Here is a 17010-nt window from a genome sequence, read left to right as displayed (position 1 = left end):
GCCAGTGGTCTCACAAGGACCCCAGCCCCACACTGCCGGCTGAGCCGGGACGCCCGCCGGAAATGGTTCCTCACTGAGTGGTTGAGGATTCCATCAGAATATTACCCCGGGCCGGCTCTGCAGCGCTGAATTGTGGAAGCCAGTTCGTGAAAGTCAGCCGAGCGCCCAGCACCTCAGGACTGGAGGCGGGGTGGTGGAGCCCCTCCAGGAAAGCGTTTCCCGCTGTGTGGGTGGGTGGGCGGGCCAGGGGTCCCCAAATCCAGTTTCACAGCACTGTGCCCAGGAAGGGAGCCCCAGGAAAGCGGCTGGGCTGTGGCCGGGCTGTCCTGTGCGGGAGGAACAGGCGCCTGTCTCCTGGCCCCGCCCCTCCTCAGCCTTCGGGTCAGCCCCACTCCCCGGGGGCTGGGCCCGTCCTGGGGAGTGATGCCCGCCCCTGGTGGCTGACAGGAGCCTGCCTGGCTCAGGGCGGTCCCTACAGGGGATGATGTTGGGGTGTTGGGGGGGGGGAGGGGAGGGCCCTGGTCCTCACTGTGGGTGCACACAGAGGCCGCTCTTGTGCCGAGGAGGAAGGGGGACCCCTCCCACACTGCGTGCAGGCTCAGGAAGGTGGGGGGTCAGGAACCCAGGTGTCCCCAGTGCCTGATATTCTGTTCCCTTGCACAGTGGTGGAGCCCATGGTTCTACTCCCCACAGCCCCTGCCTGCGTCCATTCCACACCCGGGGGCACCCCAGCTTTGCATGTGGGGGCAGGGAGGAGGTCTGGGGTGCAGTGACGTCACTCCCTACCCAGGGGCCAGCGGAAGGGTTGGGGGTGTGTTACCATGATAACAGCCCGGTGCCACCTCCCCACCGGGAGCCCCGAGCACTGCAGGTTTGGGGTGGGCAGGGGCTCCCACGGCCACCCCCCCAAGGCTGAGTCAGGCAGGACACATCCTCAGACCAGCTTCTCCCGGTCCTGCTGTGGCCCTGACCTGTGGGCAGGCGGGGCCCGGAGAGCCACGGCCCAGGTGCATCACCCAGCCTGCCTGCTCTGCCCACCCTGGCCCCCGGCTGCCTGGAAGTGGGCGAGGCAGGAGGGGCTGCAGGTGTGGGGGCTGGGCCCTCGTGCCCCTGCTGTCTTCCCGCCTGGGGCCGGGGCTCCCATGGCTCTCCGTTAGGGGTGGGCCCCTCAGCAGGTGTCTCGTTCTCTCTGGAGCGCTGCTTCTTCAAGGGGTGGCCTGGCCCACACTGGCCCACAGAAGCCCAGTCGGGCGTCGTGTGCTCTTAAGTGGCTGCCCAGAGCTGTTTCCACATGGGAGCCCCGTTCCCTCTGCTCACCCCGGCCTGCCGTCCTGCTCGGCGTCCAGCGGGCTCTGAGTCTCCCCTGCGTCTCCCCGTGAGGCCGTGCGGAGCCGAGGGGCTGTGGAGGGCGCAGGCCCTCCGGGCTGGGCTGAGTCCCTGTGCTGCAGCCGAGACTGACAGCTGTTGCGTCTCGGGTCTCGGGGCGCCTCCCAGCTGCTCAGAACAGCGACTGGAGGAGGCACAGCCGCGGCAGGGCCGTGGGGGCCGCTCCCCAGGGCCCCTCGTGCCGGGGTGCTGGCAGAGTTCCACGTGGAGTCCCTGTGTCGTGAGCCGACAGCCGCCGTGACTGCGGCGTCTCGGGAGGCCCCAGCTGCAGGGCCAGGAAGAGGTGGCTTCTGTTCTAGGCCCTCGTTCCCTGGGGTTGATTGGGGTGGCAGGTGTGGTGTCTCCCAGGGCTGGCCCCCTGCTTGGGCCCCACCCCCTCCCCTGCAGGCCCCGCCTGCCTGGGGGCGCTGGGCAGTGGCTGCTCCTCCTGGCTGGGCCCCTCTCCCTTGAGCTGGTGGGGGGGAGGCCTCAGATGCCCTCGTGGGCAAAAGGAGGTGTTCACTGGGCCCAGAGCTCAGGGCCAATGGCTGGGGTGGGGGCGGGGCCGACAAGGATGCTGCCTGCCTGTCTGCTGCGATCACCATGGCAACAGAGGGAGGTTTGGCAGGGAGGAGGAGGGGGAGGCTTTGTGTGAGGCCGCTGGGGTGGAGACATGCAGGGGAACCTTCTGGGTATGGGTTGGGGTCTTTGGCTTGGGGCTGGTGGGCTGCTCCCCCAGGCCCGGGCTGACCCTCCCGTAAGTACTGGACGTGGATCCGAGCTTCCTTTCTCTGGGGTCCCGGTGTTAGCCCTGGGCCACAGCTGTAGACTGTTAGGGCCAGCGTCCCCTGACAGCCCTGAGCTGGGGTCGGCTGCGTAGCGGGGGAGCCCGGGTCAGGGCTGTGGCCCTGCCCTGGGGTGGGGAGAGGGCCCTGCTGGGCACCGGCCTTACCGTGTCTGACCACTGACCACAAGGATGCCCCTGCCAGTGGACCCCAGCTGCTTTCCCCCTCTGCTTCCCTGGAGAGAGCCCAGGGCCGACCAGCACGGGGCAGAGCCAGGTCTCCAGGTGCTCATCCGATCACATCCCAGGCCGGCCCCCGGCTCCAGCTGCACCCCTGACCCTCACTGCCTGGTGTGTCCATGGGTGAGCAGGACGTGGCCTTGGGGGTGGGGGAGCGCCGGGGGCGGGGCGGGGGCGGGCCTGGGCAGCTGCCCCCTGGTGAAACATCTGGAAACTTGGCCTGTACCAGGTGGCTCTGCGGTGGGGACAGGGCCCTGTCCGCCTGTGGGACACAGCAGTGGCTATCATCCGGGGATGCGTGGCCCCCAAGCTCCACAGGGTGCCCCACGTGCACCCCTCCCTGGTCGGCCTGCCCAGCGTTCCCTGTAGGATGTGAGAGGCCCTGCCCGGGTGGTGCTCAGGCAGGCAGGTGGGTTCACCAAGCCGACCAAACAGTTCTGTCCCTGAACTTGTTCGTGAGACAGAGAGCCCCGTCCACTGGCTCACTCCCCAAATGGCCACCACGGCCGGCCCGGGCTGGGCCCGGCCAAGGCTGGCAGTGTGCCAGGACCTCCTTCCAGCTGCCCCCAGTGTCTCGAGCCCAGGCCCCAGCCCCGCTGCTCTGCGGCTGTGCCTGCGTCCGTCTCTGCGGTCAAGGCGTTGGCAGAGCCAGGTGTTCCGAGGGAGCTGCTGTGGTGCCGGGCGCCACCTCCCTCCAGACCAGGGCTGCCTGCACGTGGGTGTGGCGTGGCCGGCTCGCGAGGCAGCCCCTCGGCCTACCTGTGGTGCCGTCGCTTCTCCTTGACTCTGAAGCGGATGTTGGCTGGGTGTGAGGTTCTGTGTCGTCCACCACGCCGCTGTCTCCTGGGGTCTTGCGTCTGGGGCAGGGGTGGGGATGTCATGTCACGGGCGCCCCCTGATGGGACCACGTGGTTCCCGGCGGCCCCTAGGGTTTCCGCTCAGCAGCGTGCCTCGCGTGGTTTTCGGTGGTCCCTCCCGTGTACCCGTGGGCCGACATTCCAGTGTGCTCTCAACGGTGCGGCCCTGGCTGCCCTTGCCGGATGGGACTGCTGCTCCCAGTGTGCCAGGCTGGGCCGGGGCCACCTGCTTCTCCTTCCGTGTCTCTGTCTCCACCTGCCCAGCCCTCGCCCCCTGCTGACGAGCCCTCCCCGGGGATTCCTGGTTTTGAACTTTTCTTCCGATTGATAACCTGTCGTCCTAACACGTCCGTAGGACCCGTTGCTGAAGATCTGGGGTTTGGCTCATCCATGGCCTGCTTCTGCCATCTTTTTCTCGTGCCAGTGGCCACGTGTCCAACGGGAGGCAGAAGCAGGGATGGTGGCCCCAGAAGGAGCCTCCCTTGCTGCCGCCGGGCCCGTCCCGTGGGGTTGGCCAGCTGGATCCGAACGGGACTTCCTGTGGGTCAGGACTGGGCGGCCCCTGGGCACCTGCAGCCGAGTGTGCCGGCCGCGTGGCTGTGTGGCCGGAGCAGGGCTCCTTCATCTCTGGCTGGGTTTGGAGCGCTGCATGCTGGGAGGATGAACGAGTGAATGAGAGAATGAAGGGGTCCACCTTCCAGGCCTGTGCTGGGCGGGGGTGGGGCCTCTGTCCCTGAGGAGCCGCTGTGCCTCTGGGTGACGCCCCTCGGCCCTGTCCACGCTCTGCACTCCAGCCGGGCCAGCACTGGGCTCCCTGGTCTCGCCTGCCTCATTCGGCTTCTTCTCTTGTTTCCCACTCCGTTTCTCCAGTTTCCCGGTTACTGCTAGCTGTTAGTGCCTGGGAGCTTTCCTCCTCTTGTCGGCTTCCTGCCTTATAGACTTAGCGCCTGTCAAACCCTCGGGCAGTGAGGGAGTTTTGTTAAGTCTGTTTGCTGTGGGCCACTTCCTGTCTCGCCCCGCCCGGGGCCGCAGTGCTCTGTCCACTGAGAGTGGCCGCGTGCTGTGCTGACCGAGGTGCCTGCTGGGCCTCTGGGGGCGGGCTCCTGCCCCATGCGTTTGTGTGTGCGTACCTCACATGTTCATGCAGAAACCTATGTGCGTGCACACACACGCATCGAGCACACATTGCGTACATGCGTGTGAGTATACATGCATTTGCGTGAGTGTAGGCGTGTGTGCACACACGTTTGCAGCCAGCCTGTCCCTGGCTGCTCTGTGACTTCCTGGCACCCGCGCCCTCAGCAGCGCTCCTGCTGGCTATGCAGCCCACCCTGAGGCCGGCCTGCACCCCTGGGGCCCCGGAGACCACAGGCCCCGCCCTGACCCCAGCACCCGGGCTCCTCGGATGTGCCGAGGTTCCTTCAGCACAGCCAGACCCCCTCTCGAGCCCAGAGGCGGATCCGTGGCTCAGCTCACCAGGATGTGCCCCGGCAGCCACCCTGCAGGCCCCGGTCTGGACCACCCCCCAGGGCCGCCCCGGGATGTGTCTCCACCCCAGTCCGTCTCGGAACCTGGGCCTTAAGGTCCTGGGACCGGTGCCCCCCCACCTCTTCACCTGCCTGGTGAACACCCCGCTCCTCCGCTCCCGTCCTCGGCTGAGTTCAGAGCCGTGCCAGCCTGCGCCCCGTGGCCTCCTGCAGGTGCCCAGGGAATTCAGCTTCTCAGGGGCCTGGGCACCAGGGGATGGGGTGGGTCTGTGTCCCCAGGAGGGTCCCCTCGGGCCCAGGCCTGAGCGGGGGTGGGGCTGCTACCAGTGCAGGGCAGAGGGGGACTTCAGTGGGGCCTGTGGGTGAGTGCTGAGTTCCCAGCCCCTGCAGGAGAGAGGGCTCTGGGCTCAGCCTGGGGATCCCCTGACTTTGCCTGGGGACAGGTCCAGCCCGCGCCTGCCCCCTGCAGGAAGCTGGGACTGCGGGTACGGGGCGGGGGCTCACCCCCAGGGAGGAGGTGTTGGGAAGAGGAAGGGGGAGGCGGGCTCCCTGGGGGACCTTGGGTGCCTTCCCGCTGCGGGTCAGGGGCTTCCGGCCTGGGGCCCCCCGCAGAGAGGGTGCAAGGGGGAGGGGCTCCTGGCGTCATTCAGCGCAGGAGGTTCCGCTCCGAGTGCACGTAGAGCCCCCCAAGCTGAGGAGGCCAAGGGGGTGGGGGTGGGGAGAAGGGGGCGTCTTGAGGACCAGGTGGGGCTCTGCCTGCCTCTGCTGGCCGGACCCCCAGCAATGGGTGGGAGCAGGGACTCCCTCCTCCCAGCACGGCCCTGCAGGGGGACGAGCCCCCAACCCTGGCTGAGGGAGGACCCTTCCAGGCTGGACTCCTCCGTGTGGGTGGGCTCGGAAGCCGCGGCCCTTGCCCCATCCCCTCCCTCCCCCCCAACCCCCCCACTCCACTGTGTTTGGGGGTCCTCGCTCACACTGAGCCCCATCATGGGTCTTGCGTGGAGGTGGGCTCCTGGCTGCAGAGACTGGACTCGGGGCTGGGGAAGCGGGCAGCTCCCGGCCAGCGGGGGGCACTCGCCTGTGCCGGGGGTGGGGCAGACAAGTGCCCCAGGGTCACGGCCCCTAGGAGGTGAAGGGTGTGGCCAGCGTGGGGCCAGCGGTTTGGCCCCGAGCTGGCCACCTGCTCTCCCTGGGCGGCGGGGCAGGGCTCACTGCTGGGCTCCTCCCCGCCTGGCCAGCTGTCCCAGGTCCTGAGGGGCTGGAGGAGCTCCCTGGCCCCTGCACAGCTGCAGGCCCTGTGCACCCCCCACTCCACCACCTCTGCCCCGTGTCACCAACGCTCCAGGCCCACACCCAGCTTGGGGCTGGGCCAGCTTGGGGGTGAGGGGTGCAGGGGCCGGGGAAGGGGCCTCGAGGCCTGCACAGCTGGTTCCTGAGCAGGTGGTCCCACTTCCCTGCCTTGGTTTCCCCTTCCAAAGGGGCGCAGGGTTCTGTGGGGACCCAAGGTGGTGTGGCTGGGCCTCTGGCCGAGCCTGCCCACCCACTGCCCGGAGCCCACACCTCCCAGGGCGTGTCCAGCCCCAGGCCCCTCCCTCCAGAGCTGCTGCCTCCCAGACACAGAACCCAACAGAGAACTCGGTCTGAGGCCAGCGGCGTGGACACTGCTCTGAACCGCCCACCCTCTGCCTGCCGCTGCCCGAAGGGCTCAGGCACGGGGTGGGGCGCAGTGACTGGTGAGGCTGCCACCGAGCAGCCCTCGGCACAGCCCGTGCGGCAGGCGGCGCGGCTGTCCGGGGCAGCGGCCTGGGGTCCGTTTCCGCTCTCTGCGTGTTGGTGCCGGGGTGTCAGCCCTTCTCGGGGGCCGCCAGCGTCAGCATCCTGCCTGGCCACCCGTGTGGGCAGGTCTGCCCGTGGTGTCCAGCCGCAAGGATCCCTTTTTGCAGAGACACTGTGTGGGAAGTCCACAGGAAGTGGCTCCCTGTCTCCAGGGAGATGGGTGCCCACACAGCCGGTGACAGAAACAGCGGTGCCCGCGGCAGGGAGGCCGAGGAAAATGGGTCACCATTGGCTGTGCTGTGGCTCCGGTCGCTCGTGACCCCTAGGGCACTGCGGGGAGCTGCTGGAGCAGGGTGCCGCTTTGCCACCCGATTCCAGCTCAGCACTACCCCCTACCCCGGGGGAGCCTCACTCCCCAGCACCCCAGGGGAGGGCTCCGCTGTCCACTCCCACAGCCCAGGGCCAGGTGCCGCAGGCTGGGCTCTACCAGGGCTTCCTGCCCCTGTCTGGTTCCTTCTTCCGCACGCTGGGCCCTGCTGCCCCGCCGGCCACGTTCAGCACCAAGGACAACGGCCTCTTCCGCCTTCCTCCCCAGAGCACCGCCTCCCCCAGCTCTCTCCACTCCCACGCCCCTCACTGGCCTCTGGGGGCGGAGCTGACTCCCGTGCACTGTTAAGGCAGGGGCGGAGGTGGTGGGAGGTGGGGGAGGGGTCTCTGTGTGCAGATGGTGGCTGGGGAGGCACGGGGAGGAGGGCCGTGTTCCTGTGGTTGGCGCAGGAGCAGCTCAATCAGCCGCTGCTGAGCCGTGCCTGCGGACTCCGTGGGGGTGGGAGCCCAGTGCTGAGGCTGGGGAGGGGTCAGTGAGTGGATGGCAAGAAACAAGCAGTAGACGGGGAGGGGAAGTGGGGGCCCAGGGGCCCACCTGTCCATCCCAGGCCCAGGGACAGCTCCTGCCGCGGCCGGGTCAGCACCGTTACCTCTTCCCCAGGGTCTGTGGGCCCCCTGCAGAGCTGGGGCTGGGTGCACCGCCAGGCTGGGGGTCGCGGTGCTACAGGACGCACAGGGCTGAGCCGTTCTAGAGAAGGGGGCAGGGAGCCAGGCTGTGCTCCCAGAGAGAGGCCCAGTCCCGGCCTCTTGGCCTCAGGCCAGGTCTGCGGAGACCCTGTGATGCACAGGCAAGGCCCTGGGGGGCTGGGGGCTCTGGTCACGTGGGACGAGGTCCTGCTAGAGGGTGGGCACTGGTGGCAGGGATGTGGGCAGCTGGGACAGAGGCACAGGACTCTCCTGCCCAAGCAGGTGAACACGGCCCCGTGGTGGATATGTCCTGGAGCCACCTATGCCGAGAGGGGCTGAGCCCCCGTCTGTGTGTCGGTGGGGTTGGCAAGGCTGTGACAGGTGCTACGGGGAGTGCCCAGGGCCCTGGGAGGGTGTGGCTCTGTACTCCTTGGGGAGGGCTCCGGGAAGCAGAAGGCACGGGTGCTGCCTGTGACTGGCGTGCGCGGTGGCTGGGGGCCCCGAGAGCCCCAGCCTCACTGGGAGCCCCAGGGGCTGCCGCTGCCCCAGGGCCTGTGCTGTCGTCTGCCCTCCAGACCCCTACCCACACCAAGGAGCAGGGTCCCCGGGAGACCCTCCGCACAGCAAGCTTGCAGCCCCCAGGGCTCAGGGCCCCCCTGCGGGTCTTTTCAAAGGGACTCTGCCCTGGAGGGAGGGAGCCAGGGGACGCTTGCACCCAGGTCCCCGGATGCCATCACAGCTGCCCAGGGCCCCTGTGGTCAGAGGGAGCCAGGCTCTGCCTGCCACCACCCTGGGGTCCCCCGAGAGCCCCCTGCCGCCCCCTCTCCCCTGATCAGTGTGGCTGGCTGCCCTGCGGAGACACCCAGCTCCTGGGCCCTGCCAGGGGAGGCTGCCACTCCTCGGGGTCCCTTTGACCTCTGTCTCTCCTGGCCTGGAGATGGGGGAGCAGACGCGCTTATCTGTGTAAGAAAGACTTGAGGCGTGAGGCAGACGGGAGTGGCGAGCCAGCGAGCGAGGTGCAACGGGGCAGGGCGTCCTGTTGGACCTGAGAGAGAGGGAGCCCGGCCGTTCAGCCTGGGCTAAGCCAGGTTGCAGAGTGTGCCGGAGCAAATGCACCTGCCGGGCCGGGCGGGTGTCTCCCGGGAGGCAGGGCCTGCAGTCTGCCCTCGGGCTGGGATCCACTTCTGCCCACCGTTCCTCCTGCCTCTCCTGGACAGAGGGCTTGCCGGGTGTGAACTCGGGGAATCCCTCCCAGGGTTTCCTCACCCAGTGTCATCAGCCTGGGCAGCCCACTTGGCGCTGGGCAGAGAGGATTCCCCTGGGGGGGGGAGGCTGGGACCCCCCACTCTGTGATGGTGTCAGGGGGTGGGCAGGACTTGGCAATGTGAGATGCTGGGAGGGGGGACCCCCCACTCTGTGACGGTGTTGGGGGTGGGCAGGACTTGGTGGTGTGAGATGCTGGGAGGGGGGACCCCCCACTCTGTGACGGTGTCGGGGGTGGGCAGGACTTGGTGGTGTGAGGTGCTGGGAGGCTGGGACCCCCCACTCTGTGACGGTGTCGGGGGTGGGCAGGACTTGGTGGTGTGAGATGCTGGGAGGCTGGGACCCCCCACTCTGTGACGGTGTCGGGGGTGGGCAGGACTTGGTGGTGTGAGATGCTGGGAGGCTGGGACCCCCCACTCTGTGATGGTGTCAGGGGGTGGGCAGGACTTGGCGGTGTGAGATGCTGGGGGGGGGAGGCTGGAACCCCCCCACTCTGTGAAGGTGTTGGGGGTGGGCAGGACTTGGCGGTGTGAGGTGCTGGGAGGCGGGACCCCCCCCTCTGTGACGGTGTCGGGGGTGGGCAGGACTTGGTGGTGTGAGATGCTGGGAGGCGGGGAGGCTGGGAACCCCCCTCTGTGAAGGTGTTGGGGGTGGGCAGGACTTGGCGGTGTGAGGTGCTGGGCTGCTCCCCAGGCCCCTGGCACACATGCAGGCTGATTCCTAACTTCTGCTGACGCTCGGGCACCCGCAGCCTCCCCACCCCCGGAAGCTCCCCGCCTGTCACCCCCTGGGCCGTAGCCTGGCCCTGGCAATTATCAGTGGCAACATATACTTTCCCCCTGCGTGCGTGCGAGCTGTGTTTGTGCGGAGACGGCGATTAGCGAGGAAGTCACAATTGGAAAATGAGCCCCTGTGCGTGGAGGGGGGCTCCCCCATCTGCAGGGTGGGCGGGGGAGCGCGGTGCCGGGCAGGGCCTGTTGTGATCAGCGCTGGCGAGCGCCCCGTGTGGTTCTTGTGACCCGCTTCAGGCAGGTGGGCCTGGGGTGGCCCAAGGCTCACAACTTAAAAAAAAACTTTCCTATTTTTAGTTATTTGAAAGGCAGGAAGGGACAGAGGGAGTCTTCCACGCGCGGGCTCGCTCCCCAGATGGCAACAACGGCCAGGGCTGGGCCAGGCTGGGACCCACGAACGTGAATCATCATCCGATGCCCCCAGGTGCACGTCAGCAGGACGCTGGGCCCAGGAGCGGAGCTGGGAGCGGGCAGCGCTGCCCCTCCCGCTGCCCGTGGTGCCTCCGTCCTGCCCTTGTCTGGAGGCAGTGCCACGTTCCCCACGTGCGTCTTTTAGCTCCATCGTGAGGATGTGTACGCTGGTGTGTGTGCTGCATACGTGTGTACACGCAGCGTGTGTGTGTGTGTGCACGCGTGTGCACACTGTCCCTGTCTGGGGCCCTCTGCTGTGGTCAGCTGGCCTGTGCCGTCCTGGGGCTGTAACAACTGAACCCCGTGCCCTGCGGGGACTCGTGCAGATGCAGGGTAACGTGGATCTGGGCCCGTGCCGGGGCCCCCGGCCTCGGGGATGCTGCTGGCACCTTCCGGGGGCTGTGCCCATGGTGCCTGGGGGTGTCCCTTGCTGCCCTTTGTCGGCTGCACCGTGCGGGGCGTGGCACGGCTGGGCTGCAGGAGGCCTCTCTTGCCTTCTGCCTCGTCTGGGGACTTGGGTGGCGGCACGGGGTGTTCTCCCTGAGTCCTGTGCTGCTGGCTGGGGGCACACAGCCCGCGGGGGCATCAGGTGTTGTCCCAGGGCCCCGGGAGGAGGCGCAGGCCTGGCGTCCTGCGGTGCATCCCGGGGGGGGGGGGGGCTCTGGATCACAGGTGATGGAGACCCCTGCCTCCTCCTGCTACAGATCAAGGGTGCCCAGCCTGCAGGAGTCCCTGTCTGGGCAAACACAGCCCCTGAGCCCCCAGCTCAGCTCCCACAGGGCTCCCCCAGCTCTTGTGCCCTGCCGTGGTCCAGGGGAAGCCCAGCCCCCGCAACTCGCAGGCTGACCAGGGAGGCACCTGCACCTGAGGACATTTGCTGAAGGCCTGGGCAAGGACCCCAGGTGTGCGGGGAGGGGACCCCCCAACGACATGCAGGAGCCCAACCTGGAGGCCCAGGAGGCAGGGGTTTGGGGGTTCTGTTTAGGACCCCACGGAGCTGGTCGGGGAGCAGGAAGGAAAGCTGAGCTTGCAAAAGCAGACGCCACACTCGGGCGGTTGGGACTTGGTGCAGCCGCAGGTGGTGACGCCCAGCGGGAGGCTCAATGCAGCTGTGTGACTGGACTGTGGGTTTCTCGTGTTTGTTCCCCACACCCACCGAGAAGGAGACACGCACACACATGTGCCCGCCAGCGCGGAAACCTCGTGGTCAGGCCACAGCCCAGAACCACAGGCGTGACTGTCGGGCAGGTCCATGTGGTGTCCACAGGAGCCCACCAGGCTCCGGGCACTGCATGCACTGGGGAGGTGGGCGAGCACCTCCTCCCAGCCGTGGGACCCCCACCCCAGCAGGGGGAGCCCGTGAGACAGGGCAGGTAGGGGTGACCAGGACCCTGTGACACTGACGAGCTCCGTGTGCCCGGGACACCAGAGGTGGGTCCCGGGAGGAGGGGGCCGACACCTGTGCCAGGTGAACGTGGAGCGGGGGCTCAGGTGCAGGGGCTGGGGCCTGGGGATGTGGGGAAATGGGCTTGGGGGTCTGGCCAGCTAAGGATACCTGGAGGCCTAGGGGGCGCCGAGCTGGGCAGCAGCCTCGGGAGCCCGGCTGGCCTGGGGTTCCCTGGGCAGCAGGGATGGGGTCCAGGCCTTGTGTGGGGGGAGCACGGTGGCTGGGGCCATGGTGGGCACCGCAGAGCTGAGCACGGCCTCCCCCCGCCCCCACAGGCCTCGTGAAGTTGGGCATCCACTGTGTCACCTGCCAGAAGGTGGCCGTCAAGATCGTCAACCGCGAGAAACTCAGCGAGTCTGTGCTCATGAAGGTGGGCGCCCGCCGGAGCTGGGCGGGGCCCCAGGGAGTCTGAGGATGCCCACCTGTTGGGAGTTGGGCGGGGCCCCGGGGTCCCAGGGAGTCTGAGGACGCCCGTCCCCTGGAGCTGGGCGGGGCCCCGGGGGCTCTCTGAGGATGCCCACCTGTTGGGAGTTGGGCGCCCGTCCCCTGGAGCTGGGCGGGGCCCCGGGGACTCTCCCACCCGGCCTTCTCCACTGGGGACCTTGTGCGGTGGGGGTTGGTTGTCCTTGGGGATGAGGCTGGGCGCCGCCCCGGCCGGTGTCCGGCGGGGCGGGGCCGGTGAGCGACGCTGTCTGTCTCGGCAGGTGGGTGGGGCGGGGCGGGGCCGGTGAGCGACGCCGTCTCTGTCTCTGCAGGTGGAGCGAGAGATCGCCATCCTGAAGCTCATCGAGCACCCCCACGTCCTGAAGCTCCACGACGTTTACGAGAACAAAAAATATTTGTAGGTATTGCTGGGCCTGGAGGGCTGGGCTGGCCGGGGGGCCGCGGGGCAGGGCCCAGGCCAGGCCAGCGTTCTGGGCCCCTGTCCTCGAGGAGGGTCTGGGCCCGGGCTGTGCGCTCACTGCTTCCTGCCCGGACCCCTGCGACCTGGACACCAGCCTGGGGACAGTGCGTCCGCAGGAGGGGCTGGGGTCCTGGGCAGAAACGCTGTCGCCGCCCCCCCCCCCCCGGCCTAGATACCTGCTGCTGGGTGTGGCTGCCTCCTGCACCTGTCATCGCCACCAGGGCTGACCCGGGCACCCCAGCTCCCTGTGGGGCGACATGACGGGGCCCCCAGAAAGCAGGGCAGCTGCACCCCGAGGCCCTCTGGGGTCCTGACAGCACTGTACTTAGCCCTGCAGTTCCAGGACATGTCCACAGAGGGCGCTGTCCGGCAAGGCTGCTGCCCAAGGGGACCCAGACGTCCCCACCCCAAAGGCCCCCATGCCCGCCTTGCCATTGGAACCAGGTCCTGTCAGAGGCAGGGCCGTGGAGATGGGCTAGGTGCGGGCAAGGGGGCCGGACTCTGGGTCCCGTTAGCGCCCGTCCCTCCCCACAGCACTCTCAGCAGGAGGGGCTGGCAGGAGGTTGGGGGCTGGCGCTGGGGGGTGGCGTTGACCTAGGGAGGAAAGCGAGGGGCTAAGGCAGCCGAGGAGGCAGTGGCGGGGGTCCGCGCGGTGGGGGCCTGGTGTGACAGGTGCGTGGCCAGGACAACACTGAGCCGATGCCGGCCCGGATGTGGGACAGGTGGGGGTGCCCTCCGGGGCTGAGAGCCACGGCACACACAGTGTGGGGACTGGCCTGAGCGCTCAGCTCCACGTGAGCCCTGTGGACAGGCAGCCGGGCCGTCGGGCTGGAGGGGGAGCATGCTCTGGGGAGGCCGGCTGAGCGGGGCAGGCAGGGCAGTGGGGGACCAGGACTGCCCAGGTGCCGGGGGGGGGGGCTTGGCTGCAGATGTGTGACCCCTGGGTGGGCACAGAGTCCAGCAGGCACCACTCAGCCCCAGGACCAGCCCCTCCTGCCCCGGCTCCGGCACTGTCCCCATACCCCTGTCCAGGGGGACACCCCCCCACGGACTTCTGCCCAAGGGGCTTCACTTCACACTGACCCCTTGATTCCTGCCCAGGCCAGGCTCACCTCTGCTCGGAGAGTCCAGCCCCTCCCCCTTCCCACGTCCCAGCAGCCACCCTCACGCACGCCGAGTGACACCCTCCGTGGGGTCCACTTCTCAGACCCATCTTGGGGGGCAGCACCCACGCTGTCCCCCTCCTGGCCAGAGCCTGGATGCCAACCCGCCCCACACCTCTGCCCCCCGCACCTGGCAGCCCACAGGGCCGTGGGCTGGGCTGCAATGGAGGTGCCGGGATCCGAATGTCAAGCCCCTGCCCGTCCACCCCCACAGGCTCGGTGGGCTCTGGCAGCGCAGGAGCCGGGCCAGGACCCGAGCGGGGTGGAGGGCCCAGCCTGGGCCGGCCGGGGGGCCCCGCACACCCTGGAGGGTCGGCAGCTCCCCCACCTGGCCGGGGCCCTGACGCTGTCCGGCTCGCGCAGATACCTGGTGCTAGAACACGTGTCCGGCGGGGAGCTCTTCGACTACCTGGTGAAGAAGGGGCGGCTGACCCCCAAGGAGGCCCGCAAGTTCTTCCGGCAGATCATCTCGGCGCTGGACTTCTGCCACAGCCACTCCATCTGGTGCGCGCGCGCCCCCCGCTGCCCGGGCCCAGGCTGGCCGCCGCCCTGAGCCCAGGGCCCCTGCCCGAGGCTCCAGAGGTGGTCTCCGCCTGTGACTTCCCCGGGCTGGGGGAGTGGGGCTCTGAGGAGGGGCCCCGGGTCAGCCTGGCCTGGTCCCCCTCCCCAGCCACAGGGACTTGAAGCCGGAAAACCTGCTCTTGGACGAGAGGAATAACATTCGGATCGCGGACTTTGGCATGGCCTCGCTGCAGGTTGGGGACAGCCTGCTGGAGACCAGCTGCGGGTGGGTGGCGCCGCGCGGTCTGCCCCGGGGGCGCAGGGGGGCGGGCGGGCTGCTGGGCCTCGGGCCGCGTCCCCTGACTGCCCCTTCCGCCCTCAGATCCCCGCACTACGCCTGCCCGGAGGTGATCCGGGTAAGTAGCCGCGGCCGCAGCCCCCGATGGGCACCCTGTGGGCGGAAGGGGCCTCGCAGACCCTCTGCTGCTCCCATGCGCCAACGCCCCGGGCCCTGCCGTCCGCAGGGGGAGAAGTACGACGGCCGCAAGGCGGACGTGTGGAGCTGCGGCGTGATCCTGTTCGCGCTGCTGGTGGTGAGCCCCGCCCCTCGCCCCGCCCTCGCCCCGCCCCCGGGTCTCCCGCCACACCCCCGGGCCGCCCTCCTGTGCCGGCTGCCCTGCCCGCTCGCCACGCCCCCGGTCTTCAGCCACGCCCCTTGCCCCACCCCTGGGTCTCCAACCACGCCCTCTCCCCGCCTCCGGGCCTCCCGCCATGCCCCTGGGCCGCCCTGCCCGCTCGCCCCGCCCTCGCCACGCCCCCGGTCTTCAGCCACGCCCCTTGCCCCACCCCTGGGTCTCCAACCACGCCCTCTCCCCGCCTCCGGGCCTCCCGCCACGCCCCTGGGCCGCCCTGCCCGCTCGCCCCGCCCTCGCCCCGCCCCCGGCCTTCAGCCACGCCCCTCCGCCCGCCTGCAGGGGGCGCTGCCCTTCGACGACGACAACCTGCGGCAGCTGCTGGAGAAGGTGAAGCGCGGCGTGTTCCACATGCCGCACTTCATCCCGCCCGACTGCCAGAGCCTGCTGCGCGGCATGATCGAGGTGGACGCCGCGCGGCGCCTCACGGTGCGGCCCCGCCCCCCCGCCCCGCCCGCCCGCCCCGCCCCGCCCGCCCCGCCCCGCCCCGCCCCGCCCGCCCCCCCCGCCCCGCCCGGGAGGCCCGTGCGCGTGCGTGTGCCCGGGCGCCCCGACTGCCAGAGCCTGCTGCGCGGCATGATCGAGGTGGACGCCGCGCGGCGCCTCACGGTGCGGCCCCGCCCCCCCGCCCCGCCCCGCCCCGCCCGCCCCCCCCGCCCCGCCCCGCCCCGCCCGCCCCCCCCGCCCCGCCCGGGAGGCCCGTGCGCGTGCGTGTGCCCGGGCGCCCCGACTGCCAGAGCCTGCTGCGCGGCATGATCGAGGTGGACGCCGCGCGGCGCCTCACGGTGCGGCCCCGCCCCCCCGCCCCGCCCCCCCGCCCCGCCCGCCCCGCCCGGGAGGCCGTGCGCGTGCGTGTGCCCGGGCGCCCAGGTGTGTGTGGTGTGCAAGTGTCTAGGCATGTCACAGGTATATTGCACAGGTGTGTGGGCGTGTGCACAGGTACGTGTGCACTGGTGTGTGGGGGTATGCTTAGATGTGCCCAGGTGTGTGTGGAGGCGTGCACAGGTGTGTGGAGGCAGGCACAGATGTGTAGGTGTGTGGGTGTGTAGGTGTGTGGGCATGTGCCCAGGTGTGTGGGGGTATGCTTAGATGTGCACAGGTGTGTGTGGATGCATGCACAGGTGTGTGGGCAGGTGCACAGGTGTGTGAATGTGTGCACAGGTGTGTGTGGGCGTGTGCACAGGTGTGTGAATGTGTGCACAGGTGTGTGTGGGCATGTGTGCAGGTGTGTGAATGTGTGCACAGGTGTGTGTGGGTGCACAGGTGTGTAGAGCCGTGCTCAGCTGTCCGGCAGACTTGTGCCTGGGAGTGGAATGGAGCCCTCGGGGGAGTCCTGCGAGGTGTCCCCTGGCCGCCGTCCCGCCTCGGGCTGGGCCGGACAAGCCCAGCGTGGCCAGTGTGGCCAGCTCCCCGGCAGCCAGCCCATCAGCCACAGGGCCAGGACAGGGAAGGTGCAGGACGGCTCACGTCCACGTGAGGAAGCCAGGCCCTCCCCGGACCGTCCCCCCGCCTCCCCCCAAGCTGTCCCGTCAGGGTGGGGACGCAGCGGTCGCCTGGGGGCCCTCGGCCTCCTGCTGGCACCTGCGCCCGGGCCAGCCCTCCTGCTCCCTCCCCTCTTCCCTGCCCCAGGGGCGACCCAGGGCCTGGCCAGGCAGCACAGGTGCCCCGCGGGGGCCGCAGGGCCCCTGCCCCCTGCTCCCGCCTCGCTCCCCAGGCCCGCCCCCACCTGTCTCCCTGTCTCCCCAGCACCCTCCTGCTGGCCCCACGGCCCTGCCTGCTGCCCGCCCCTCTCACCTCCTAATGTGGGCTGTCCTGCGTACTAACACCCTGTTTCTCTTTCCTTGTAGCTAGAACACATTCAGAAACACACATGGTATATGTAAGTAGCTCTCCCTCCCACTCGGCCTGGAGGGCCAGCTAGGAAGGCGGCGGGGAGGGCCCCGGCCAGGCAGGGCTGGCCCCCTGCACGCGCCCCGCGGGGGCAGCAGGAGGCCTGCAGGGGCCGGATGCAGGGACAGGAGCAGGGCCGGCCTCTCCCCACCTCCCCGGCCGCCTCAGGGTGGGGGTGGAGGAGCCCTGGGCCGGCGGGAGGTGAGTGACCGGCCCGTGCCCTGTCGCCCGCAGAGGGGGCAAGAACGAGCCGGAGCCCGAGCAGCCCATCCCCCGCAAGGTGCAGATCCGCTCCCTGCCCAGCCTGGAGGACATTGACCCCGACGTGCTGGACAGCATGCACTCACTTGGCTGCTTCCGGGACCGCAACAAGCTGCTACAGGACCTGCTGTCCGAGGAGTGCGTGTGGCCGGCAGGCACGCGCG

The 17010-nt window shown here is 69.5% G+C and overlaps 1 protein-coding gene across 15 annotated transcripts in view; it reads left to right on the top strand.

The window, feature by feature from the left end:
- BRSK2 (BR serine/threonine kinase 2) overlaps positions 1 to 17010 on the top strand; it is a 40731-nt gene that overhangs the window by 10823 nt on the left and 12898 nt on the right. For all 15 annotated transcript variants that reach the window (XR_016219060.1, XR_011383474.2, XR_011383476.2 and 12 more), the window contains exons 2-10: positions 11711 to 11805; positions 12191 to 12276; positions 13866 to 14006; positions 14173 to 14289; positions 14386 to 14419; positions 14528 to 14596; positions 14978 to 15124; positions 16543 to 16574; positions 16820 to 16984. Coding sequence is in view for 11 of the 15 variants with exons in the window: in XM_070060580.2 (XP_069916681.1) it covers positions 11711 to 11805; positions 12191 to 12276; positions 13866 to 14006; positions 14173 to 14289; positions 14386 to 14419; positions 14528 to 14596; positions 14978 to 15124; positions 16543 to 16574; positions 16820 to 16984 (886 nt within the window). In the remaining 4 variants the exon portion in view is untranslated. The remainder of the gene's footprint in view (positions 1 to 11710; positions 11806 to 12190; positions 12277 to 13865; positions 14007 to 14172; positions 14290 to 14385; positions 14420 to 14527; positions 14597 to 14977; positions 15125 to 16542; positions 16575 to 16819; positions 16985 to 17010) is intronic.

The sequence above is a fragment of the Oryctolagus cuniculus genome, chromosome 1 (assembly GCF_051225735.1).
Source record: "Oryctolagus cuniculus isolate XC-2025 breed Fujian yellow rabbit chromosome 1, ASM5122573v1, whole genome shotgun sequence".
Lineage (NCBI taxonomy): Eukaryota > Metazoa > Chordata > Mammalia > Lagomorpha > Leporidae > Oryctolagus > Oryctolagus cuniculus.
The sequence above is the reverse complement of the archived record's forward strand: the minus strand, read 5'-3'. Positions and strand labels throughout refer to the sequence as shown.